This window comes from Scyliorhinus torazame, chromosome 12 (assembly GCF_047496885.1).
Source record: "Scyliorhinus torazame isolate Kashiwa2021f chromosome 12, sScyTor2.1, whole genome shotgun sequence".
NCBI classification, from domain to species: Eukaryota; Metazoa; Chordata; class Chondrichthyes; order Carcharhiniformes; family Scyliorhinidae; genus Scyliorhinus; species Scyliorhinus torazame.
The window spans coordinates 183,788,864-183,816,308 of record NC_092718.1 but is presented as its reverse complement, the minus strand read 5'-3'; the positions used below and the strand labels follow the sequence as shown (position 1 = coordinate 183,816,308).

The 27,445-nt window shown below is 46.8% G+C and overlaps 1 protein-coding gene across 3 annotated transcripts in view; it reads right to left on the bottom strand.

The window, feature by feature from the left end:
• dhrs11a (dehydrogenase/reductase 11a) overlaps window positions 1-10,847 on the bottom strand; it is a 101,284-nt gene extending 90,437 nt beyond the window's left edge. For 2 of the 3 annotated variants that reach the window (XM_072469484.1, XM_072469482.1), the window contains exon 1: window positions 10,568-10,847. In XM_072469484.1, coding sequence (XP_072325585.1) covers window positions 10,568-10,699 — 132 coding nt within the window. In that variant the 5' untranslated portion in view covers window positions 10,700-10,847. The remainder of the gene's footprint in view (window positions 1-10,567) is intronic. The other variant, XM_072469483.1, reaches the window with a different exon arrangement.
• Between the last annotated feature and the right edge of the window lie 16,598 nt (window positions 10,848-27,445).

The window sequence follows — 27,445 nt, the reverse complement described above, 5'->3', positions numbered from 1 at the left end:
TAAATAAAATGTCTGATACCATTTTAGTACAGTCTGGGAATCAAAACTTAAAGCAATTGTGAGCAGTTTGCACAGTAGCCAAGATAAGAAATCTTAATGGGGTTGGTGTAAAATTTTAGACTGGATTTGCTGTTAAAAGTGGAGCTGAAGCTTTGTTTAAACGTATCATTTGGAAAACCTGTTCTGGATTACAAAAAAAGGGAAAGCATAATGAGAAGATTTTAAAAGTGCGTTTTTGGGAGTGGAGTTAGGAAATTCTCACATGACAATCATAGAATCAACACTGCGGAAGGAGGCCATTTGGCCCATCGAGTCTGCACCGGTTCTTGGAAAGAGCATCCTACCCAAGCCCATACCACCACCCTATCCCCATAACCCAGTCCAACACCAAGGGCAATTTTGGACACTAAGGGCAATTTAGCATGGACAATCCACCTAACCTGTACATCTTTGGAGGAAACCTACGCACACACGGGGAGAATGTGCAGACTCCGCACAGACAGTGATCCAAGCCGGGAATCAAACCTGGGACCCTGGAGCTGTGAAGCAATTGTGCTAATCACTATGCTACCGTGCTCCCCATCACCTGGGGAGAATTCCGAGGGGGCATCCACAAACATTCACTTGGGGTTCAGAATGGAATATGTATTTGTCCACAATCATCTTGTGTGCTTAGAAGAGGCTGTTTGTTAATGAGACCATTGTAGATTAAGATATACTTTGTAATCCGTGTTCATCCTAAAACCGGTGTGTAATTGCTAAGCTAAGGTGGGGGGGGGAGTAAAGGCTTATTGTATCATCCAAATTTTCCATGTTTAATAGTTTTAACACAAGAAAAAAAAAATTATTACGGAACGGTTCCCCCCTCCACATTTTGTAAAAAAAATAAAAGTTATGATTTTTTGAGCCAGGGTTCCATTCAGGGATCTTCCTGTCCAGTTATATCAACTGGGATCGTAACAGTGATGCACAAGGTCACTATCATTGTATAAACTTTGGCAGCGTAGTTACATTGTGAATAGGTTTATGATTTTCAGAGCAATGTTTACTGTTGAACAAAAAATGAACTTTTTGTAGTCAGAGTTAGAACAAGAGCAAACTTGCAATTTAGTGTCTTTAGCATATTACAATTTTGTGGGATGATTGTCGAAGAATACTATCTTATTTCCAGCACTTGCTCTCAAGTACATCATCTCCACGCAACTTGATAAATGATTTTTAATCCTTGTAATTAGGTTGCTGCACCAAGACCATCCATTCTTCTTGACTGCCGCCATAATGCACTGTCCATCTTCATCCTCCATCACCTCTCTACAGCATCAACCACTCAAGACCCCTCTAAACACCACTGCTGTGGCACTGTCCAACTTTGGCTGTTACTACTGACTCTGGCTGAATTGGAAATGTGCCATCTCTAAAGTTCTGAGCTGTGGTTCAGTTTAAGACACCCTCAGCTCCAGGTCAGAAAGTAGAACATACAAAACTAACTTTGGAAATTTAAGCATGCAATCTAGGCTGAAACACCCAGAACTGTCAAGAGGTGCATCTTTTTGATTAGACTTTAAACTGAGACCCTACCCGTCTCCTCAGGTGGACATAAAATATTGCAGGACGCTATTTTGAACAGTAGCACGGATATGTCCTGGTCAACATTTATCCCACGACCAATATCCCTAATAAAAAGTGATTAGCTTGTAATTCTGACATTACTGTTTATGGGAGCTTGCTGTGCACAAGATGTCCACCACCTTTCCTACATTACTACACTACAAAAGTTAATGCAATGGCTATGAAGCATTAGATTTCTTTAAAAGGTGCTGTATAAATACAAGCCTTTCTTTCACCCACACATGGACAGTCCTTCCCCCAACTATGCCATATTATGTGCCAAGCAGGTCTGCGGATCCATTCAGTATTGCACATCACAATACGCAAATTGAACTCCAAAAGTAAGCATATCAAAAATACAAGTCTTTAATTCTGTCTGAAGCCCTTGAATTAAAGATTGTCAGGATCTTGAAGACTATGTACCTATCATATACTCAATGCAAAAGTGTACTTCCACTGAGCGAATGCAAAGCAATTTCAGCTTAACAATGCCAAACTGCCAGAATGAACAGAGAGTTGGGGTATGACTGTTTCTAGAGCAAGGAGAGAAACTCTGGACAGAGCAAACTGGTTGGTCTGACTGACACGACCTGGAATGCAAATCATGTTTGCCAGCTGTTTGGGGTGGGGAGGGCTGGAGGTCTGTTGGCCCCCTGGATACTGAATTTAATTTTAATGTTAAAACAATTGATTATTTCTTCCATGTTCATTAAAATATTAAGATTTCTAACTTTCAGCAGATCATTTTGCACATGTCCAGGCATTTCTCTCACATTTCTCTTCTAAACAGGTCAGATAAAATGTCTAGTCAGGCAGAAGGCAATAAGTGGAAACAGGTTTCTGCCTGGCTGAAATTCAAACTAGCCAGGACCAGTAACTGCAGTGGGTGCTTTTAAATATATATATATATATATATATGTATATATTCTAGGTATTCTCAAATACTGTGTTGGAAGTTCACTCTGAAACCTACAGTGCACTAGTGATTGCAGGAACTTTGCCTGGGGGTTTGAATGAAATGAAAATCGCTTATTGTCACAAGTAGGCTTCAAATGAAGTTACTGTGAAAAGCCCCAAGTCGCCACATTCCGGTGCCTGTTCGGGGAGACTGGTACAGGAATTGAACTGTGCTGCTGGCCTGCCTTGGTCTGCTTTAAAAGCCAGAAAATTTAGCTCTGTGCTAAACCAGCCCCAGCATGGAATAGAAAACAGAGCCACAGAGGTCTACAGCACAGAAAAGGCCATTCGGCCCATCACGTTTCCACTGGTCAAAAACAACCAACTAACTATTCTAATATCATTTTCCAGCACTTGACCCATAGCCTTATGTCTTGACATTGTAAGTGCATATCTAAATGGGCAGCATGGTAGCACAGTTGGTAGCACTGTTGCTTCACAGCTCCAGGAGTCCCAGGTTCCATTCCTGGCTTGGGTCACTGTATGTGCGGAGTTTACACGTTCTCCCCGTGTCTGCGTGGCCCGTGTCTGCGTGGGTTTCCTCCCACAAGTCCCGAAAGACGTACTGTTAGGTAATTTGGACATTCTGAATTCTCACTCCGTGTACCCGAACAGGTGCCGGAATGTGGTGACTAGGGGCTTTTCACATTAACTTCATTGCAGTGTTAATGTAAGCCTACTTGTGACAATAAAGATTATTAAATACTTCATAGGTGTTATGAAGGTCTCTACCTCTACCACCCGTTCAGACAATACGTTCCAGACTCCCATCACCCTCGGGGTGAAAAAGATAATCCTCACATCCCCTCTAAACCTCCTGCCCCTTGCCTTAAATCTATGCTCAGGAATCACTCCATCAAGGGGTGATTCCTGTCCACTCTTATCTATGCCCTTCATAATTTTATATATTTCAATCATGTCCCCTCTTCATCTCCTCCACTGCACCTTTTCCAGTGCTATCACATCCCTCATGCAATGTGGATTGCAGAACTTCACATCTTGCAAATAAGTAACTACAACATGAAATTGAAGCTTGTAAATGTCACATTTGGTCACAGAACATAAATGAACACAAATTGAAATCAGTTAGTCTGCCATTACATTTCTAACACTTCAAGATTACAACCATCTTGAAAAATTTTAAATTAAAAGATCATGAGCACTTTGGGAAATCAAAATATTTGGATGTAGCAAAGATAATCTGCCTCTGTTTGATTCTAAAATCCATAAATCAACCGAAATTTGTTTTGTCAACCTGCATCCATTTTTGCAGCCCCAACTACAAACTGGACAGTTTGAAAAATGAATGTTCCTGGCAAAGGACACATTGAAATAAGAGGATGAATCAGTCTATCAGTACAATTTTTAAATCAATGTACTATTGGTTAAAAATCATTAAATTATTCAGTATTAGTTATCCTTACAAACACGGTTGAATAATGAACTTGATTTGCACAAAGAATGTGATTTCAACATTCGACGGGCAAGGGGGGGTTCATCATTAACAAAAAGAAATGTAGTCAGAGCTGATCTGTTTGCAATTTAATCTAATGAATTAAGTGCACCGAGCAAAGTGAAGTAACAATCAATATAGGTTTACCAGAAATGTTTTGTATATTTTACAATGTGCTACCTTGGTATGCAAGCAGAAAACTTGTCATGGGACATTGCAAGCTGAAGGAGTACATTGATAGTAACAGATGTGCATTCATCATACATACCAATCAGACAACTAGGCATTATGCAGCCAAGTTCTGTTAAGACATCTGGTATGCCGTGGAATAGAAGCATTTGATAAGATTTTCAACTGCAGGTTGCATCTTGAATTGCTGCAGTTTTATGGTATGGAAATGCACAAAGCTCAATGCTGTAAGCTTAGGAGGGTTTGGCACAGGTGAGCAAATTGGCATGCCAATCTTGGATTATCCATCCAGTACACTATCATCAGGTAGTCTCAACCTTGCGATAATACTTAAATATGCTGTCTTCTGCACGCAATACTTGGGTCTAGCAGATAATGTAGCAGGACTGAGCACCACTTGCTGCGAGAATTTGCCACATTGCTGTCTTTGAGATGGACACCCTGAAGGCCTTTATAGGCAATACTTCTCCACCCCCCACTTCATGTAGAAGCACAGGTACTTTACTAGACATAGACGAGACTGTATCATTCAATTACTTGCTCAATGAAGGAATTCCTTTCATTTAATTTTTTTTTTTTTTTTTAAAAGCAGCTTAACAAAAACTTACACTTCTCAAATTAAAGCTCCCCAGCTGTTAAAATAATCCACCAGTTACTCAAATAGAGATCAGAGCAGTCTTTGAAAGTCCACCCAATATGAAACCAATAAGCAACAGAGATCAATTCTGAGAATTAGTATATTTGTGTATACACAATGCTGATCTCTAACCCTGACTCCTGGTTGTGATTAGTACGAACTCAACAAGCAAAACGTCGAGCAGCAAAATACAACGGCCCCTGACCTCTAAATGGAAGCTTGAATTTTTACAATACACGATACTGGAGAGCTCTTTTTCGGTAGCAGTCACGTTATAGCTTCTATTGGTACAACGAAAGAGACATTTAATCACTCAATAATTCTGAAACACTGAGTTATAAACAAGAAAACTACCTGTGGCAAGATACTGCTTCTTCAACTCTTAATATAACTGCCATAAAGTCAGTGTCTGAGAGCACAGAAAAAGGCCCTTTGGCCCATCATGTCGGTGTCAAAATTATTGCAAGGCTTACACGGGAGTATTCTTTGGTCAATCTTTATTGACTTGTGCACAAGGAGATCAACGCAATGAGGTTCACGGCATCACTCTGCCCGAGTCCAGTGAAGCGAAAACAGTTATAGCTTTATTAACTAAGAATAATAATCTTCATTGTCACAAGTAGGCTTACATTGCAATGAAGTTACTGTGAAAAGCCCATGTTACCACATCCGGCGCCTGTTCGGGTACACAGAGGGAGAATATCAGAATGTCCAAATTACCTAACTGCACGTCTTTCGGGACTTGTGGGAGGAAACCGGAACACCCATGCAGACACAGGGAGAACGTGCAGACTACGCACAGTGACCCAGCCGGAAATCGAACCGGGGACCCTGGCGCTGTGAAGCCACTATGCTACCGTTCTGACTGTAATAGAATTGCAGATGCAGTCTAATCCTTCATTTGCATGGCACACACCAAAACTTTCATCTTAGGCCAATGAAAGGACAGTAATTCTAGCCAATAGAAAACATAGCAAATGGTTACGCAATTATCTCCTCTTTGCCCTTGGAGGTTACAGTAGTTTACAGAAAAGCATATTCCTGGGAAAGTTATTTCCATTAGCCTGTCTCCACAGACTTACGTCATTCACTAAGAAACAGGATATTATGGTTTCCACACTTACTTATGTCCTTCACTAAGGAACAGGATATTATGGATTCCACATAGCCATCACGCACCTATCTATTCTAATCCCATTTTCCAGCACTTGGTCCATAACCTTGTAGGCGATAGCATTTTTAATGCTCATCTAAATGCTTCTTAAATGTTCTGAGGGTTCCCACTTTTACTGCCCCCTCAGAAAGCGAGTTCCAGATTCCCACCATCCTTTGGGTGAAAAGATTTTTCCTCAAATCTTCTCAAAATCACCTGCACCTTACATCTTTGACCCCTCTACTAAGGGGAAAAGTTTTTTCCAATCTGTCCTCCATCTATGTCTCGCATAATATTGTACACAGATCTCAGGTCTGACAGTCAAGACAAATCAGGAGGCACTTCAACCGACAGTTTGGAGTGCTTCTCAGGACCCAACTGCAGAGCAGTGTTTCCATGAGGCAAAAGGGCAAGTGTCTCCTGAGATTTTAGAATTAGCCATTGGACGCGCTGGGAAAATAATTGGCAAAAGGGTAATAGAGCAATTAAATTTAAACTTATTACTATAGCAGCGGAGTGCTCAACGCCCCTTCATGATGCGACCCATGTGTCTTAACAAATCAATGCAGACGATCAATTATAAAATGAAATTGAAGTGCATGAGGAAACAGACAAATGTTGCCGCCATTATCTACAACTGTTGATCGGCATTCCTAGCTTCGGGGTACGTTATAATGTCACGAATAGCCCTGTGTTTTCCAATGGCAAGCTAAAAATAAAACTCTCTGAAAATGGATAGCCCAGGTTACGCAATTTTATGCCAACCAGAAATGCCATCAAACGCAAACAAATATATGTATCATCTCCCCCAATGCTTGCAAGTGGGTTGGAACGCCTTTGAAAGGTCTCGCACAGAATTAAACAACTTTCAGACGCAGGGCGGGTTGCCGGGGTGAGAAGCCAAGCAATCTAATGAAAGCAACAGCCGGTGAACCAGAGGGCGAGGGGTGGGGTGAAACGTGAATCGACAGGGAAAGAGAGAGAGTAAACAAACAGGTTCCACGAAAGCAGGAACGCTGCCAGGCGTTTCATTTAATTTTTTTAAAAAGCAGCTTAACAAAAACTGACACTTCTCAAATTAAAGCTGAAATGCTCCCCAGCTGTTAAAATAATCCACCAGTTACTCAGATAGAGATCAGAGCAGTCTTTGAAAGTCCACCCAATATGAAACCAATAAGCAACAGAGATCAATTCTGAGAATTAGTATATTTGTGTATACACAATGCTGATCTCTAACCCTGACTCCTGGTTGTGATTAGTACGAACTCAACAAGCAAAACGTCGAGCAGCAAAATACAACGGCCCCTGACCTCTAAATGGAAGCTTGAATTTTTACAATACACGATACTGGAGAGCTCTTTTTCGGTAGCAGTCACGTTATAGCTTCTATTGGTACAACGAAAGAGACATTTAATCACTCAATAATTCTGAAACACTGAGTTATAAACAAGAAAACTACCTGTGGCAAGATACTGCTTCTTCAACTCTTAATATAACTGCCATAAAGTCAGTGTCTGAGAGCACAGAAAAAGGTCCTTTGGCCCATCGTGTCGGTGTCAAAATTATTGCAAGGCTTACACGGGAGTATTCTTTGGTCAATCTTTATTGACTTGTGCACAAGGAGATCAACGCAATGAGGTTCACGGCATCACTCTGCCCGAGTCTAGCGAAGCGAAAACAGTTATAGCTTTATTAACTAAGAATAATAATCTTTATTGTCACAAGTAGGCTTACATTGCAATGAAGTTACTGTGAAAAGCCCATGTTACCACATCCGGCGCCTGTTCGGGTACACAGAGGGAGAATTCAGAATGTCCAAATTACCTAACTGCACGTCTTTCGGGACTTGTGGGAGGAAACCGGAACACCCGGAGTAAACCCATGCAGACACAGGGAGAACGTGCAGACTCCGCACAGTGACCCAGCCGGAAATCGAACCGGGGACCCTGGCGCTGTGAAGCCACTATGCTACCATTCTGACTGTAATAGAATTGCAGATGCAGTCTAATCCTTCATTTGCATGGCACACACCAATAATATCACAGTTAAACTTTCATCTTAGGCCAATGAAAGGACAATAATTCTAGCCAATAGAAAACATAGCAAATGGACCAGTAGAAAAGCAAGGTCTTTCAATCTTTCTTTTACGTAATTATCTCCTCTTTGCCCTTGGAGGTTACAGTAGTTTACAGAAAAGCATATTCCTGGGAACGTTATCTCCATTAGCCTGTCTCCACAGACTTACGTCATTCACTAAGAAACAGGATATTATGGTTTCCACACTAACTTATGTCCTTCACTAAGGAACAGGATATTATGGATTCCACATGGCCATCACGCACCTATCTATTTTAATCTGTAGCCACCTAAAATGGCTGATTCCCTATTAATTTGGCCAAAACCCGATTTAAAATGGCTAACCGAAAAGGCTGATGGGAAAAGCAGCCAACAGGACACAAAAGCGTATTCGGATCTGGGGAAGTCGGCCCAGATCGATACCCAAGACTATTCGCAGCACATCAACACAGACATCTGCCGTTTAATCGGCTATCCCCGGGAACAATTGCAACATATTAGCAATTGAATGCCGGGCCAGACCTTTCGGCGCCTGCAGTGGCCGAAACAAAGACAGGTGAACTACCACCCCCCGATCGAGGAATCGCCCCATTATTGGAGCATATCGAACCCAGTGATTGGGAACAAGTCCAATCACTTGGGACTCGGGGTCAAGGGCCGCCCCGAGAGGCGGGAAGCCCCTGGGCCCTATAGTGTGAGGGGCCAAGTTCAGATCTCTCTCCCTTCTTCACCTGCTCGCAACCTTCGCAAGAACCTTCGACAAAGAACCGTAAGTCTGACTCCAGCGATCGCTACCGGATAGAGATTCCTAGCCATCGACCCGTATCAGCCTTTTGAATCCCGCAGGCCAGATCCAATTTGATAAACTATTTGTTTCCCTGACCTGGTGGGCCATCTCCTAAAGTTAAGTATTGGCCAGTAGTGGTAGATTTTGATATAGATAGTAGGATTATTGTGTAAGTATTGATTGCTGTACATAATAAATGACCGTTGATTTCAATCTTACTAAGCGGTGTGCTGATTTATTAATCATAACTCGAGCTTGAACCACGTGGCGGTATCAGAAAGATACCTGGCGACTCGTGAGCAAAGGTGACATAATCAGAGCTAATAAAACTAAGGCTAAAAAGAGCAACAATCCCATTTTCCAGCACTTGGTCCATAGCCTTGTAGGTGATAGCATTTTTAATGCTCATCTAAATGCTTCTTAAATGGTCTGAGGGTTCCCACTTTTACTGCCCCTTCAGGAAGCGAGTTCCAGATTCCCACCATCCTCTGGGTGAAAAGATTTTTCCTCAAATCTTCTCAAAATCACCTGCACCTTACATCTTTGACCCCTCTACTAAGGGGAAACGTTTTTTCCCATCTGTCCTCCATCTATGTCTCGCATAATATTGTACACAGATCTCAGTCTGACAGTCAAGACAAATCAGGAGGCACTTCAACCGACAGTTTGGAGTGCTTCTCAGGACCCAACTGCAGAGCAAAACTCCATGAGGCAAAAGGGCAAGTGTCTCCTGAGATTTTAGAATTAGCCATTGGACGCGCTGGGAAAATAATTGACAAAAGGGTAATAGAGCAATTAAATTTAAACTTATTACTATAGCAGCGGAGTGCTCAACGCCCTTTCATGATGCGACCCATGTGTCTTAACAAATCAATGCAGACGATCAATTATAAAATGAAATTGAAGTGCATGAGGAAACAAACAAATGTCGCCATTATCTACAACTGTTGATCGGCATTCCTAGCTTCGGGGTACGTTATAATGTCACGAATAGCCCTGTGTTTTCCAATGGCAAGCTAAAAAAAAAACTCTCTGAAAATGGACAGCCCAGGTTACGCAATTTTATGCCAACCAGAAATGCCATCAAACGCAAACCAATATATGTATCATCTCCCCCAACGCTTGCAAGTGGGTTGGAACGCCTTCGAAAGGTCTCGCACAGAATTAAACCACTTTCAGACGCAGGGCGGGTTGCCGGGGTGAGAAGCCAAGCAATCTAATGAAAGCAACAGCCGGTGAAACAGAGGGCGAGGGGTGGGGTGAAACGTGAATCGACGGGGAAAGCGAGAGAGAAAACCAACAGGTTCCACGAAAGCAGGAACGCTGCCAGGCGACAGCTTTCTTTCCTCCGTTAGAAATCTGCCAGACAAAAAAAAACACGCACACAATACGAGATTTTGTTTTGAAAACACAGGATTGTTGACCCCACTCCGTTAAAATTGGCGGCAGGGGCCAAGCAGGGCTGCGGGGGAACTTCCCCGGTCCACGTTTGGCCATTTAGTTTCTGCAGAAATAAATAACCTGGTTTGCTGCACCCGAGAACCCGGCCGGCAGCAAGATGGTTGCAGACTGACAGACGGGCTAACCGAAATGATTTGTCTCAGCTGCAGATGAATGGGTACAGTGGCGAGTATAGGGAAGGGGGGGGCAGTGGGTTCAGCACCGCGGGGCCTGGCTGCTCTCTCTCACTCACACTGTCCCTCCTACCTCGATTTTGTCCACATTGCGGGCACAGCCCACCACCTTCATGCCATGTTGAACCAGTGCCCGGGCGATGGCCGCGCCGATCCCCACCGAGGCTCCGGTTACCAGGGCCACACGTCCCTTCCAGCGCTCCATGTCGCCTAGAAAACGCCTCCTCCCCCCCCCCCACCACTACACACACACTCACTCCCTTCCCCCTCACTCGGTCCGCTCACAGAGATCGGCTGGAGGAAGACCGGGAGATGCAATCCGACGAAATAAATCTCCCCCCCCCCCCCCCCCCCCGCCCGTTCCTTTACACACCCCTTCCTTCAGGGGGGGGGGGAAGACAACTTCCACCGTCCCCGCCCCCAACAACCACCACTACTACTTAGTCCCGCTGGAGACGGGGCCGTGCATGCTGGGATCTGTAGTCCGTCCCCGCCTGGTCCTCCGGGGGCATCGCCGCGCGGAAAGGACGACAGTTGCCAGAAGGCGGCGCGGCGCGCGCTGATCGCCAGTTGCTTTCCTCCTCCCCCACCACCACGGCGATCAGGTGGACGCTGAATTGCGGCAGGGTTCCGGTCAGATACGCCCGTGTCGTTGGCCTATTTTCACAATGTGTGGTTCCGGAAAAGAAAGCGTACGTTATTGTATTTTGTAAAAAAAAAACTCAATCTGTTAAATGGCTTCGAGCCCCTTACAAACTTATTGCACCGAGAGGCTGCAACAAATAGCTGGGGTGGAGAGATGATATAGAGTTGCATGAATTGCAGCACAGAAACTCAGCCGCCCACTGGATTCAAATAACTACCTTTTTAGACGTCGCTTTATTTTCAGCAACGTCGCCCTTGAAACTAAACTGGCATTAAAGTTTTGGGTATTCACTGCGGATGCCAGGGCAGCTTCTTCCCCCGCCATCTTCCACGGTGACACACACAGCGCGTGGATCCACTGTCGGCCTTCTCCCTAACAGTGCCACAAAACAGGCCACTGCGCGCAACAGAGAACCAGCATGAACGTGTGTGGTATTATAGGTATTACGGTACCTGATAGGCTAAAGCGCCATTGGAAACTGCTTTCTATTGGTTAGAATGTTGGATTGGATTAGATGTGTTTATGTCACGTGTACCAAGGTACAGTGAAAAGTATTTTTCTGCCAGCAGCTCAACAGATCATTAAGTACATGAGAAGAAAAGGGAATAAAAGAAAATACATAATAGGGCAACACAACATAGACAATGTAACTACATAAGCACTGGCATCGGATGAAGCATACAGGGTGTAGTGTTAATGAGGTCAGTCCATAAGAGGGTCATTTAGGAGTCTGGTGACAGTGGGGAAGAAGCTGTTTTTAAGTCTGTTCGTGTGTGTTCTCAGACTTCTGTATCTCCTGCCCGATGGAAGAAGTTGGAAGAGTGAGTAAGCCGGGTGGGAGGGATCTTTTGATCATGCTGCCCGCTTTCCCCAGGCAGCGGGAGGTGTAGATGGAGTAAATGGATGGGAGGCAGGTTTGTGTGATGGACTGGGCGGTGTTCACGACTCTCTGAAGTTCCTTGCGGTCCTGGGCCGGGCAGTTGCCATACCAGGCTGTGATGCAGCCCGAAAGGATGCTTTCTATGGTGCATCTGTAAAAGTTGGTACGGGTTAATGTGGACATGCCAAATTTCCTTAGTTTCCTGGTGGTAGCGTCGACGTGGGTGGACCAGGACAGATTTTTGGAGATGTGCACCCCTAGGAATTTGAAACTGCTAACCCTCTCCACCTCGGCCCCGTTGATGCTGACAGGGGTGTGTACAGTACTTTGCTTCTTGAAGTCAATTACCAGCTCTTTAGTTTTGCTGGCATTGAGGGAGAGATTGTTGTCGCTACACCACTCCACTAGATTCTCTATCTCCCTCCTGTATTCGGACTCGTAGTTATTCGAGTACCGGCCCACTATGGTTGTATCGTCAGCAAACTTGGAGATGGAGTTGGAACCAAGTTTTGCCACGCAGTCGTGTGTGTACAGGGAGTAGAGTAGGGGGCTAAGTACGCAGCCTTGCGGGGCGCCGGTGTTGAGGACTATTGTGGAGGAGGTGTTGTTGTTCATTATTACCGATTGTGGTCTGTTGGCCTAGGTTTTGGAGCTTTGATATGAGCTTGGCTGGGTTTATGGTGTTGAAGGGGGAGCTGTAGTCAATAAATAGGAGTCTAAGTCCTTGTTTTCGAGATGCTCTAGGGATGAGTGTAGGGCCAGGGAAATGGCGTCTGCTGTGGACTGGTTGCGGTGGTGTGCGAATTGCAGTGGATCAAGGCGTTCTGGGAGTATGGAGGTGATGCGCTTCATGATCAACCTCTCGAAGCACTTCATTACGACTGAAGTCAGGGCCGCGGTCGGTAGTCATTGAGGCACGTTGCCTGGTTCTTCTTTGGTACCGGTATGATGGTGGTCTTCTTGAAGCAGGTGGGGACCTATAGCTTGGTTTGATATTCTCTCTTGGCATCTCTGATGGCTTTGCGGAGGTCGTACCTGGATTTCTTGTATAGGTCAGGGTCGTCTGCCTTGAACACCTCAGATCTGTCCTTCAGTAGGGAGTCAATCTCACGATTGAGCCATGGTTTCCAGTTGGGGAACGCACGTACTGCTTTCTTTGGCACGCAGTCGTCCACACATTTGCTGATGAAGTCTGTGATGGTGGTGGCATACTCATTTAAGTTGGTCGCTGAGTTCTTAAATATGGACCAGTCCACTGTCTCTAAGCAGTCACGTAAGAGCTCTTCTGTCTCCTCGGACCAGCACTGCACAACCTTCTTAGCTGGATTCTCCCGCTTGAGTTTCTGCTTGTATGCCGGGAGAAGGAGCACCGTCTTATGGTCTGATTTCCCAAAGTGCGGTCAGGGGATGGAACGGTAGGCACCTTTGAGTTTTGAGTAGCAGTGGTCAAGAGTGTTGTCGCCCCTGGTGGGACAGGAGATGTGCTGGTGGAATTTTGGCAGTACACTCTTGTGGTTGGCCTTGTTGAAGTCTCCGGCCACGATGAACAATGCCTCCGGGTGTTCTGTTTCGTAGTTGTTTATTACTGTGTATAGTTCGTCCAGCGCCTTCCTCACTTCTGCCTGGGGTGGGATGTAGACCGCTGTGATAATGGCTGAAGTGAACTCACGTGGAAGATAATATGGGCGGCACTTCACTGTCAGGTATTCCAGGTCTGGGGAGCAGTAGGTCGCCAGAGTCGCCACATCCAAGCACCAGGAGGAGTAGATGAGGAGGCAAACCCCTCCACCCTTCGCTTTGCCTGATGATGCCGTGCGGTCCGCCCGGTGAATTGAGAAGCCTTCAGGTTGTATGGCACAGTCCGGTGAGGCGGGGGGTGAGCCATGTCTCTGTGAATCAGAGCACACAGCAGTCTCTTACTTCCCTCTGAGAGGTAAGTTTGGAGTTAAGTTCATCCAGCTTGTTTTCAATCGCTTGGACGTTTGCCAGGAGTATGCTGGGGAGAGGGGTCTTGAAACCACGTTGCTTCAGTCTAACCTGCAGACCGCCGCGTTTCCCTCACTTCCTCGGTCGGCGGCTGCTGCTGGATGATCCTGGGATCCAAATGTATGATAGCTCCGCCCTGCTAGGCGGGGTATAAGAACCAGTGCCGCCCCAGCAGCCTTCATTCTGTACCTGAGCTGCTGGGGGAAACATCTAGCTTATTAAAGCCTTCAGTAGGACTACAACCTCACTTTAGTGGTCATTGTTCGTGCATTAATTTAATAAGCTAGTTTTTTCATTTAAGAAGAAAGGATGGAGCTCTGAATCAAGCCGGAGTGTCTGCAAATTAGCCCCCACGCGGCGAACTCAGCGGCAATCTTTAAGCACTGGCTGGCATGCTTTAAAGGGTATCTCGAGACGGCCGACAAAGCACCCAAGGGAGAGCAGAAACTGCACGTCCTGCACTCAAGGGTGAGCCCAGAGATTTACACCCACATCGAGGAAGCGGAAGACTTCGATGCAGCAATAGAGGTGCTAAAAGGACACTATATTCGCCCGGTAAACCAGGTCTACGCCCGGCACCTGCTTGGAACAAGGCGACAAACCCCTGGGGAATTGGTGGAGGATTTCTACCGTGCACTCCTGGTGTTGGGAAGAAGCTGCAGCTGCCCGCAAGTTTCGGCGAGCGAACACACGGAACTCTTAAGCCGGGACGCTTTCGTGGCAGGTATGCTATCTTCACAAATCCGCCAGCGTCTGTGAGAAAAGGACACCCTGGGTCTCGGAGGCACGGGCCCTTGCAGGCTCCCTGGGTGTGGCCTCCAGGAACGCCCGCGCTTACATCCACAGCGTGGAACCCCTCCGTGGCCGACCCCGAGACTTCCCCCATTCCCCCACAGGCCTGCGCTGCAAGGCGGCCTGGCAACCCCGAGGGGCCCCGCTGTTACTTTTGCGGGCAGGCCAAGCACCTCCACCACGCTGCCCGGCCCGGGCATCCACCTGCAAGGGATGTGGCAAAAAGGGCCATTTCGTGGGGGTATGCCAGGCCCGTGCAGTTGCCGCGGTCTCCGGCGGCGAATGTGGACCACAACCACAAACTTCTCCACGGGCCCCACGCGGTGGTCGCCGCCATCTTCATATACCAGGGCCATGTGCGGACCCCGGTCGCCGCCATCTTGTTCCGCGGACCCCACGTTGGAGGGATGGGCGTCGCCATTTTGTGCACCCCCAGCCATGTGCGACCAGTGGGAGCCGCCATCTTGGATGAACCTCCAGGACCCCAGCTCGGCTGACCACTCACTGCCCGAAGAGAACTCTCAACTGCTGCGATTAGCCTCGGTGACTCTGGATCAGTCTCGGCCTCGAACACTCTCAACTGCTACGACGACCGTATTCATCAACGGGCACGGCCCGTCCTGCCTAATCGACTCTGGGAGCATGGAGAGCTTCATACACCCTGACACGGTAAGGCGCTCTTCTCTCCTCATCCACCCCATTAATCAAAAAATCTCCCTGGCTTCCGGTTCACACTCAGTGAAGATAAAGGGGTTTTGTGTAGCAAACCTCACAGTCCAGGGAAGGGAGTTCAAATATTTCCGTCTCTACGTCCTTCCCCCACCTCTGCGCAGCTACACTCATGGGTTTAGACTTCCAGTGTAACCTTCAAAGTCGGACCTTCAAATTCGGCGGCCCTATACCCCCCCCTTACTGTCTGCGGCCTCGCGACCCTTAAGGTCGACCCGCCTTCCCTGTTTGCGAACCTCACCCCGGATTGCAAACCCGTCACCACCAGGAGCAGACGCTACAGTGCCCAGGACCGGATCTTTATTAGGTCAGAGGTCCAAAGGCTACTGAGGGAAGGGGTCATTGAAGCCAGTAACAGGCCCTGGAGAGCCCAAGTAGTGGTTGTAAAGACCGGAGAGAAGCATAGGATGGTCATCATTCCCGTATCTCAATAATGTCACCATCTGCAGCCATAACCAGCAGGACCACGACACCAACCTCCGAAAATTTCTCCAGACCGCTAAAATCCTTAACCTTACATACAACAAGGATAAATGCGTGTTTAGCACCGACCGCCTAGCCATCCTCGGCTACGTAGTGCGAAATGGAGTTATAGGCCCCGACCCTGAACGCAAGCGCCCCCTTATGGAGTTTCCCCTCCCTCACTGCTCCAAGGCCCTGAAAAGTTGCCTACGCTTTTTTAGCTACTACGCCCAATGGGTCCCCAACTATGCGGACAAGGCCCGTCCCCTGATCCAATCCACAGCTTTTTCCCTGTCGATAGAGGCCCGCCAGGCCTTCAGCTGCATCAAAGCAGACATTGCAAAGGCCACGATGCACGCCATTGACGAGTCCCTCCCCTTCCAGGTCGAGAGCAAGGTGTCCGATGTAGCTCTGGTGGCCACCCTCAACCAAGCGGGCAGACCAGTGGCCTTCTTCTCTCGTACACTCCATGCTTCCGAAATCCGCCACTCCTCAGTCGAAAAGGAGGCCCAGGCCATAGCAGAAGCTAGTACATTTTGTGTAATCATGGTCAATGTAGATACTATTACATTATAAGAGGCATTCTCATCTGACAAATGAAAATACACATGATCCATGGCTGGTGCAAGCTGTATTTCCGTTCTAATGTGCAACCTTAAAATAAAGTAATTATTTTCTTTCAAAATGTATAACAAGTTTACGTACCCCTGCAATTTTAGCTGTAACACACTTTCCCCATGCACTAATAGGTATTTTTTTGTTTAGATTTCAGTTATGAAGTAATGACTTTCAATCTCTGAATCAGGTCAAGACTGTGTGTCACGTTATGCCATTTTAATTAGCTTTGCTCCAAGCACGAGCAGTCACCATGAGAGCACACATTAGCAACATTGATAAGCACCTGTCTTAATGGAAACCCCCACAGATATTTGGCGTGATGGACCCAGAAATGAATCATTTATTCATTGACATCTAGAGTCTCTCATCTCAAATAAGCAAATACCAAAAATATGTCGAGGCACCCTGTTATCGTAGAAGAAACCAGAACACGTAGTGAAATAACATTTTTTTAAAAACTATGAGGACACCTTGGATATCTAGTTCCTTAGGGAATCTGTCAGGAGATAAAAGGAAGTGACATCAGGAGATCACTCGGAGACTGATCATAGAACATGGAACACAGAAGCGCAGTACAGGCCCTTCAGCCCTCGATGTTGCGCCGACCTGTGAAACCACTCTAAAGCCCATCTACACTATTCCATTATCATCCATATGTTTATCCAATGACCATTTAAATGCCCTTAATGTTGGTGAGTCCACTACTGTTGCAGGCAGGGCATTCCATGCCCTTACAACTCTCCGAGTAAAGAACCTACCTCTGACATCTGTCTTATATCTATCTCCCCTCAATTTAAAGCTATGTCCCCTCGTGCTAGACATCACTATCCGAGGAAAAAGGCTTTCACTGTCCACCCTATCCAATCCTCTGGTCATCTTGTATGCCTCAATTAAGTCACTTCTTAACCTTCTTCTCTCTAATGAAAACAGCCTCAAGTCCCTCAGCCTTTCCTCACAAGATCTTCCCTCCATACCAGGCAACATTCTGGTAAATCTCCTCTGCACCCTTTCCAATGCTTCCACATCCTTCCTATAATAGGGCGACCAGAATTGCACGCAATACTCCAAATGCGGCCGCACCAGTTTTGTACAGCTGCAACATGACCTCATGGCTCTGAAACTCAATCCCTCTACCAATAAAAGCTAACACACCGTATGCCTTCTTAACAACCCTCTCAACCTGGGTGGCAACTTTCAGGGATCTATCTACATGGACACCGAGATCTCTCTGCTCATCCACACTGCCAAGAATCTTACCATTAGCCCAGTACTCTGTCTTCCTGTTATTCCTTCCAAAATGAATCACCTCACACTTTTCTGCATTAAACTCCATTTGCCACCTCTCAGCCCAGCGCTGCAGCTTATCTATGTCCCTCTGTAACCTGCAACATCCTTCCGCACTGTCCACAACTCCACCGACTTTAGTGTCATCTGCAAATTTACTCATCCATCCTTCTACGCCCTCCTCCAGGTCATTTATAAAAATGACAAACAGCAGTGGCCCCAAAACAGATCCTTGTGGGACACCACTAGTAACTGGACTCCAGTCTGAATATTTCCCATCAACCACCACCCTTTGTCTTCTTCCAGCTAGCCAATTTCTGATCCAAATTGCTAAATCACCCTGATTCCCATGCCTCCGTATTTTCTGCAGTAGCCTACCATGGGGAACCTTATCAGACGCTTTACTGAAATCCATATACACATCAACTGCTTTACCCTCATCCACCTGTTTGGTCACCTTCTCAAAGAACTCAATAAGGTTTGTGAGGCACAACCTACCCTTCACAAAACCGTGTTGACTATCTCTAATCAAATTATTCCTTTCCAGATGATTATACATCCTATCTCTCATAAACCTTTCCAAATTTTGCCCACAACAGAAGTAAGGCTCACTGGTCTATAGTTACCAGGGTTGTCTCTACTCCCCTTCTTGAACAAGGGGACAACATTTGCTATCCTCCAATCTTCTGGCACTATTCCTGAACCAATGAGAACACAGGAACAGCACTGATCATGCACATGGACTGGGTCTGTACGAGTATAAAGAAAGATCTCTTGGGACCTTCCAATGTGCTTCTCGAAGAAGATAGACTACAGCAAGAGACAGCACCATAGTGAACTGGCTATGCTCCAGAGTGTAATATCATTGCATTTTGTTAAGTATCCAGTTTTTGTATTTATTTTAAATTAACTTAATATTCTGTGACAACAATCTTGTACCCAGTATGGTGTATAGATAGTCTGAACCCTTTTAAGATCAGCTCTCTGATGCACGATCAATTGCACAAAGACGAGAGCTGAATACAACTGAGGCTTTATTGCTCTAAGATGTGTGGCCTCCCACAGCAGCTGGCGAAATGGCTGCTGCACGGAGGGCACACATATTTATACTCCGCCTATGGGGCGGAGCCAGCAGGCAGGGACTACCGCCGTACCTGTAGTACAGGTCCTACCATACATCACCTAATATAGGTGCAGCAGTGGTTTACCACATTCACCCCCTGTTAAAATTGAGTCTGGCGGGGGTGGTAGAGAATTATATACAACAACTGAATTTTACATGTACAATTTTTGTGAGAAAGAAAATGTCTTTTGAAGTCCAGTGGACCAGTTAGAGATTCAACCGGTCCGGGGCCCTGATGTGCGTAATGCCGAAGGGAACCGTGAGGAAGTGATAGAGGCGACCGTCTGCCTCGAAGGTAGTGTATGGACGGTCCGCTTTACGGATGGGGAGCTGGTGGTAGGTGGATTTGAGGTCTACCGTTGAGAAGACCCGGTACTGTGCAATCTGATTGACCAAATCAGATATGCGTGGGAGGGGGTACGCGTCGAGCTGCGTGTACCGATTGATGGTCTGGCTGTAGTCCACGACCATTCTATGTTTTTCCCCAGTTTTAACTACTACCACTTGGGCTCTCCAGGGGCTGTTGCTGGCCTCGATGATGCCTTCGCGAAGCAGCCGCTGGACCTCGGACCTGATGAAGGTCCTGTCCTGGGTGCTGTACCATCTGCTCCTGGTGGCGACGGATTTGCAATCCGGGGTTAGATTTGCGAAGAGGGAAGGTGGATCGACCTTTAGGGTCGCGAGGCCGCACACAGTAATGGGTGGTATGGGCCCGCCAAATTTCAGGGTTAGGCTCTGGAGGTTACACTGGAAATCGAGGCCTAGTAGGGCAGCGCAGCTATTAGGGAAGACGTAGAGGCGGAAGCCGCTGAATTCTACGCCCTGGACCGTGAGTGTGACCGTACAGTACCCCCGGACCGCCACGCAATGGGATCCGGAGGCCAGGGAGATTCTTTGAGTGGCGGGGTGTACCGCGAGGGAGCAGCGCCTTACCGTATCCGGGTGGATGAAGCTTTCGGTGCTCCCGGAGTCCAGCAGGTAAGAGGTCACGTGTCCATCGATTTTGACGCTGGTCGATGCGGTAGCCAGGTTGTGCGGACGAGACTGGTTGATGGTCACGGAGGCGAGTCGTGGTTGGTCGTCGCTGGTGTCGGATGATGGGATGCCCGGGGGGCACAGATCCTGGAACGCTGGTGGTGCCCATGTGCCGTGGGGGAGACAAGATGGCGGCAACTGAAGATCTTGTGGAGGACAAAATGGCGGCGCCCATGGGCCGCACGTGGCGGGGGTTGAAAAAGATGGCCACGCCCATGGGCCGTAAACGAGGGGGGTGGGGGCGATAGCGGCGTCTGCGCGGGCCTGGCACACCGTGGCGAAGTGCCCCTTCTTACCGCAAGCCTTAAAGAAGGCAGTGCGGGCCAGGCAGCATTGGCCCGGGTGTTCCTGCTGCCCGCAAAAGTAACATCGGGGACCCCGGGGGTTCGCTGGCTGGCGTGTGGCGCAGGCATATTGGCTGAGTAAGGCCCCCACTGGGGCAGCCGTCTGTGGGGTCCACGATGCGTAGGAGGGGTGGGCCGCGCGGCTGGGGGTGTAGGCCTGGATATTGCACGAGGTGACCGTCAGAGAGCACTAGCTTTTGTCTCTGTGAGATCGAGCGTGGCCCCCTCTAGAAGTCGCTGGCATGATGTCCGACCCAATCCCCGTAACAAAAGCGTCCCGCAGAAGGAGGTTTGAATGTTCCGTGGCCGTAATGGCCTGACAGTCACAGTCCCGGATTAGTGGGATTAGGGCCAGAAGTCTTCTATGGACTCACCAGAGAGTGGAGAGCGAGTGGCGAGTAATGCCTGGCGAAGAGTGTGTTCGTCTTCCGGGCGTAATTTTCTTTGAGTAGCGTCAGTTTGGCGCGTCCTGGATTAGCGGAAAGACGTTGGAGCTCAACCTAGAGTACAGTATCAGTATTTTCTGAGCCTCCGGAACAGGGCTTGGCGCCGAGCTGATGTAACCTCGAAACAAGCTAGCCAGTGCTGAAAGTCCTTTTTGGCGTCGCTTGATTGCGGATCCAGCTGCAGGCGATCTGGCTTGATACAGAGGTCTATCTTCTGAAAATCTTAGAGCAATAAATTGATGCACGATCAATTGTACAAAGACGAGAGTTGAATACAACTGAGGCTTTATTACTCTAAGATGTGTGTCCTCCCACAGCAACTGGCAAAATGGCTGGTGCATGGAGGACACACATTTATACTCCGCCTACTGGGTGGAGCCAGCAGGCAGGGACTACTGTCATACCTGTAGTACAGGTCCTACCATACATCACCTAATATTGGTGCAACAGTGGTTTACCACACTCTCCCAAATCAGTCTAATTATAATTGACCTGGAATCTTACATCATTACTTATCCAACCTCCATTTTCCAGTGATTGCAGCATAGCAGTGAATAACTGACATTTTGATTGAAGTTTTCCCCTATAGACTGACCAATTACACCAATCCTATGCCCCCACCTCGCAAAGCAATAAACTTCAAAAATTGTTGTTTCAGTACAGAAAATAAAATCAAATGGCTTGAGTAAAAATTTGCAAGACAGCATAAAATACATGACATTTCAAAAAATTTTAAAATGTAAATGTTTGGAACCTAAATGTGTAAAAGCGACTCCACTCCTACTGCACAGTAAAACAATGCTTACTATAAAATTAAAATGGTTTTCTGCAAATAGTCTCATTTTCATTAGCAGCATATTCTGCTAGTAATGAAACCACCAGGGCTCTTGATAAAAGGAATCCGGGGTGTGAAGTATTTTATTACCAAGCAAGGCCGATACTTTATTAGCAAAGATCAAAATTAGCAAGTACGTTTACAAACATTTGAGGTCAGATCAAAATTAGTAAGTAGACTTACAAACATCAAGATCAATTCATAGGTTTTTAAACTGAGATCACCATGACCATTGGCGTTTGGAGCTGATTTGCCCCAGGCAGCAAGTCGTGTCTGGGGGGGGAAAATCTACATTGTAAAGAATTTTTTAATATACAAAAAAAGCAAGAGTTTTATTTGCCTGCTGTCTTCTAAAATTGGACATGTATCTTCCAAGTACAGTTAGTGAGCATGCCATCAAAGATTGTTTCTTGTGGAAACCAACAAAAGGTAGGGCTGGACTTGGGGGAGCCTGTGGCAACACCATATACATTGGGTTGTTAAAGCTGAACTCAACCGTGCAAAGTTGCTATATTCATAAGTTCAATAGATTCAGATAACAGTAGCACATGTAGATTGCCATGATAGTGATGAATGGCTCCTTTTGTAGCGAATGGACCAGCAATATTGAGCGAATGGGCTAGCAATGTTGAGCAAGCACATGGACACTGCTTTTAAGTTCCAGGAGAATTTCCTTGCAGGCTCATACATTTTATCAAGTGATATTCAGCCCTTTAGCAGCAAATGGGAAACATCTTCATGCTATCCAGTAGTTTTATCAATGCCCTTCACCAACATGGATCAGTGCATCAGGCTCATCGGTTACAGCCACCAGGGGAGCTGTGCTAGTGTGGAGATCCCAATTGGATTTCAGCAGACAGGATCAATGCTGGCCTTTTACAAAAGTGTATTACATCATATTGTGGCTGGCATAATTCAATTGGAATTTGATTAACCTCGAGCAGCCACCTGAAGAAACTTGATACACCCATCTTGTATCATAATCAGATGAAGGAATCCTTCAGTGTACCTGTAAAATTCTGAACTGGTTAAAGCCACTCATTTAACCAATTCATATTATGTAGAACCAGTCATAGATAAGATAGAACATAAATGTTTTTGTAACTTGCTTTCAAACAGCCAAACTGATCAGATAACTACTTGCCTTGTATCGTGCAAAATCCACGGTCACAAAAGTGTCCAGTCGTAGATTACCCTAGAAGGCTAAGATATCTCAAAAGATTTGAGCGAAGGATGAAGCTAGCCATTTCACACTGTTACTATGCAGCAGCAACACAAGTGGTATCTTGCACCAACAGAATGCTGCAGTTAATACAAAAAGACATCTGCCTACCACACAAACAAGAGTGTATGAATTTCAGTGCTGGTATAGGTATGTAGGCCTCATGTCCCAACAGGCAGATGAAGCAGCACATCCTAGAAGTTGCACACTCACCAGTGCTCATAGCACATCCTTTTGGTGGTTTGCTAGAATATGGACCACACTTAAACAGCCAGTGCTTGCAAAGCTCAGAACACAGGGTTGAACGTCAGATGTGATTAGGCAGCACTTCGTTTATACATCCTCGAAGTTACACACACACACCTGTGCTCCGTAAACAAAAAGAACAGGTCCAGCATTGTCTTTTAACTGAAGCTCAGAATCACAGACTAACACAGCACAGAAGAGGCCCTTCAACCCATAGTCTCCACCGACTCCCGAGAAACACTTGACCTGCCTACCTAATCCCATTTGCCAGCACTGGGCTCATAGCCTTGGATGTTATGTGCTAAGTGCTCATCCAGGTATATTTTTAAAGGATGAGGCAACTCACCTCTATCACCATCCCAGGCAGTGCATTCCAGAGCATCACTACCCTCTGGGTAAAAAGATTTTCCTCAAATCCCCACCTAAACCGGACCTTGAACTTGGGTCTCCTCGTAACTGACCCTTCAACTAAGAGGAACAGTTGCCCCCCATCTACGCTGTCCATGCCCCTCAATCTTGTACACCTTGATCAGATCACCCCTCACATGACCTCCCCCCTTTTGTATTTATGCCTCGATTGATAAAGGCAAGTGTCCCATATGCATTTTCACCACCCTTAACCTGCCTGTCTTCAGAGATCTATGGACAAACACGCCAAAGTCCCTTTGTTCCTCAGCGTGTGACTCACTGGTCTGTAATTTCGTGGCTTATTTCTATCTTTATTAAATAGTGGGACCACATTAGCTAGTCTCCAGTTCTGACACCTCCCCAGTTAAAAGTTGGGTCAGACCCCTGCAATTCCCTCCCTTGCTTCCCACAGCATCCTAGGACACAATTCATCCCAACCTGGAGATTTGTCCACTTTTAAGCCTGCCAACACCTAGTCACTCCTATGCCAATTTTCTCATAAACTAGTCTCTCTCCCCCAGAGTTCTATATCTACCTCATTCTCTTGGGCAGGACAGATACAAAATATTTATTCAACACCCTACCAATGTCCTCTGGCTCCACCACAGATTTCCCCTTTGGGCCCTACTGTTTTCTTGGTTATCCTCTTCCAATTGATATACTTCTAGACTACCTGGGACTTTGTCTACTTTTACCAGCCAGAGCTTTCTCATATCCCCTTTCCTCTCCTAATTGCTTCTTAAAACGCCATCCTGCACATTGTGCTCCATTAATGCTCCTGTTGATTTGCTCCCCACTTGCGAAAAGCCTCTTTTCCTTCTTATCGTATCCTGAATGTCTTTGGTCATCCATGGTTCTCTGGGTTTGTTACACCTCACCATTTCCTTTTTGATCCCCCCGCCCCCGCACCCGCAGATTTCCCCACAAGTAACTCTTTCCAGTCTATTTTGGCCCGATCCTGCCTTGTTTTACTAAAATCCACTCTTTCCTTTCTCCCCCCCCCCCCTCCCCCCCTCTCCCTCTCTCCCTCCCCCCCCCCTCTCCTCTCTCTCCCTCCCCCCCCCTCTCCTCTCTCTCCCTCCCCCCCCTCTCCTCTCTCTCCCTCCCCCCCCCTCTCTCCCTCCCCCCCCCCTCTCTCCCTCCCCCCCCCCTCTCCCTCCCCCCCCCTCTCTCCCTCCCCCCCCTCTCCCTCTCCCTCCCCTCTCTCCTCTCCCTCCCCTCTCCCTCTCCCTCCCCTCTCTCCCTCTCCCTCCCCTCTCCCTCTCCCTCCCCCTCTCTCTCCCTCCCCTCTCCCTCTCTCCCTCCCCTCTCCCTCTCTCCCTCTCTCCTCCCCTCTCCCTCTCTCCCTCCCCTCTCTCCCTCTCTCCCTCCCCTCTCCCTCTCCCTCCCCAACCAAAAAAAAAATGCCCAACCTTTTTTTGCAACTTGTCCATAACAAACTTAAAATTGTACCATGTTGGCATCGCCATCACCAACATTCTCCCCCAACACCAACCACCTGTCTGGCTTCATTTCCCAGATATAGGTCCAGCACTGCACTGTCCCTTGTTGGATCCTCAACATATGAGGTAAAGGGTCTCCTGTACATTTTAAGAACTCCACTCCATCTAAGCCCTTAACAGTGAATAACCCAATTAATGTTGGGAAAGTTGAAATTACCTAATATAATCACCCTATAATTTTTACACCTCGGAATCGTACACATTTTGCGCAATTTCCTGCTATCTGGGGGTCTGTAATAAAACACCTAGCAATGTGGCTTTCTATTTCTAAGATATACCCACGCTTCATTTGACATCCCCCTCAAGGTATCACTCCTTGCTGCAATAACTGACAGCCTAATTAATAATGCAATGCTTCCTCCTGTTTTACCCACTATATGTTGCCTGAAGATTCTAGATCCCGAAATGTGGAGATGTCAATCCTGCCCCTCAACCTCGTCTGTGATGGTTACTGTATCACAATTCCATGTGTCATCCTCACCCTCAATGCATCTGTTTGACCTGGCATTAGACACTATCCAGCCTCACCTTACTCCCTTGAAACTTACTACACTGTATCCCCTCTAACTCGATGCTTTTCTGTGTTATGCGGTGTCCCTATGCTGCTAAATTTGTCTCCTCCCCCTGCTGAATTAGTTTAAACTCCTCCCATCACTAGCAAATCTGCCAGGATATTAAGTTCTACTCTGGTTCAGATGTAGACTGTCCCGCTTGTACAGGTCCCATCTTCCCCAGAAACGGTCCATGAATCTGAAATCCTCCTCCCTGCACCAACTCTTAAGCCACGCATTCATCTGCGCTATTCTACTTCGGTATTCGCCAGCAGTAGCATTGGGAACAATCCAGAGATTACAATCAGAGGTCCTGCTTTTTAATCTACTACCCAACTTCCTGAATTCTTGTTGCAAGACCTCATCCCACCTCCCTCTTCAGCTCAGGGGACAATGTTTCCATGGGACATTTCCCACACCAATGCCTTCAACCAGAGTCTAGATGATCATAGAATTTACAGTGCAGGAGGCCATTCAGCCCATTGAGTCTGCACCGGCTCTGGAAAGAGCATGCTACCCAAGGTCAACGCCTCCACCCTATCCCCATAACCCAGTAACCACACCCAACACTAAGGGCAATTTTGGACACCAAGGGCAATTTATCATGGCCAATCCAACATAACCTGCACATCTTTGGACTGTGGGAAGAAACCGGAGCACCCGGAGGAAACCCACCCACACACAGGGAGGATGTGCAGATTCCGCAGACAGTGACCAAGCTGGAATCAACCTGGGACCCTGGAGCTGTGAAGCAATTGTGCTATCCACAATGCTACTGCACTGCCAATCATTGAAATTTATCCTAACGAGTGCAAGATCAAGAGCTTTCATGACAGTTTCTTTTGACATTTGTAACACAGGTCTTTCATCGGTGTCCTTCCAGCAGAAAAAAATGTTACCCCGGTCTAATCCCACCTTCTAGCTCTTGATCTGCAGCCCTGTAAGATTAAGTGGATATCCAAGAGCTTTTTAAAAAGAAATGTGGAGGTTTTTGCCTCCGTTACCATCTCACTCACCACCCAAAAAGAAAACAAACAACTTTCCTCCAATCCTTCCACCATTAATTTAAACCTATATTCCCTGGTTATTAACATTACAAATAGGTCACTATTCAATTTTGTTGTTGTTTACATCCACTTAAGTAGGATTAAACTTTTAGCTGAAAGACCTCCCCCTCCAACGGTGCAGCATTCCTTCCATTGTGCACCAAGTGTAATATTGTACATGCTATATTTGGGTGGGGGCAGTACCCTAGCCCGGGTCATTTTCAAACTCAGGGTTACGACCGGTGGGTGGGTGTCAGGAGGGTCATGGAGCAATCGGCTGCGGTGTTCCTGATCGCAGGACTGTCCAACGGTCATAACCGGCTTTCAAGCATGCCGGCCATCCCGCTATGCCTGTCCCCTCAGCAAGATCTAGCAGTCCGCAAGCCTGTAGGCTCAGCAGGTCCCAGAACTAGGTATTTTTTTTTAAAATTAAGGCAGTCTTCCCACCAGAAAAAAGATATTTTAAAAAATTAATGCAGTCTTCCCGCCAGAAACAGCGGCAGAGAGCAAGTCATGCACTCGGACGTCAAGTACTCTCGGCGCAAAATCATGGCAGAGCGATTCCTCCATTTTCTAGCTGCCAGCAAGCAAGAAACAAGACTGTGTGAAGTATTGTAGATGGGTCATTTTGTAGTAAGGAAGAGAGAGCCTGAGACACAAACAGGCCAGGATCTTACAGCTGAATCTACTGGAGAGCACTTCAGGGCAGGACAAAGCCTGATGAACAATCTATTATTCGGGAACAATGCAGTTCGAGGCGTGGCTTTATTAATTGTGCCATGCAAATAAGGATGCA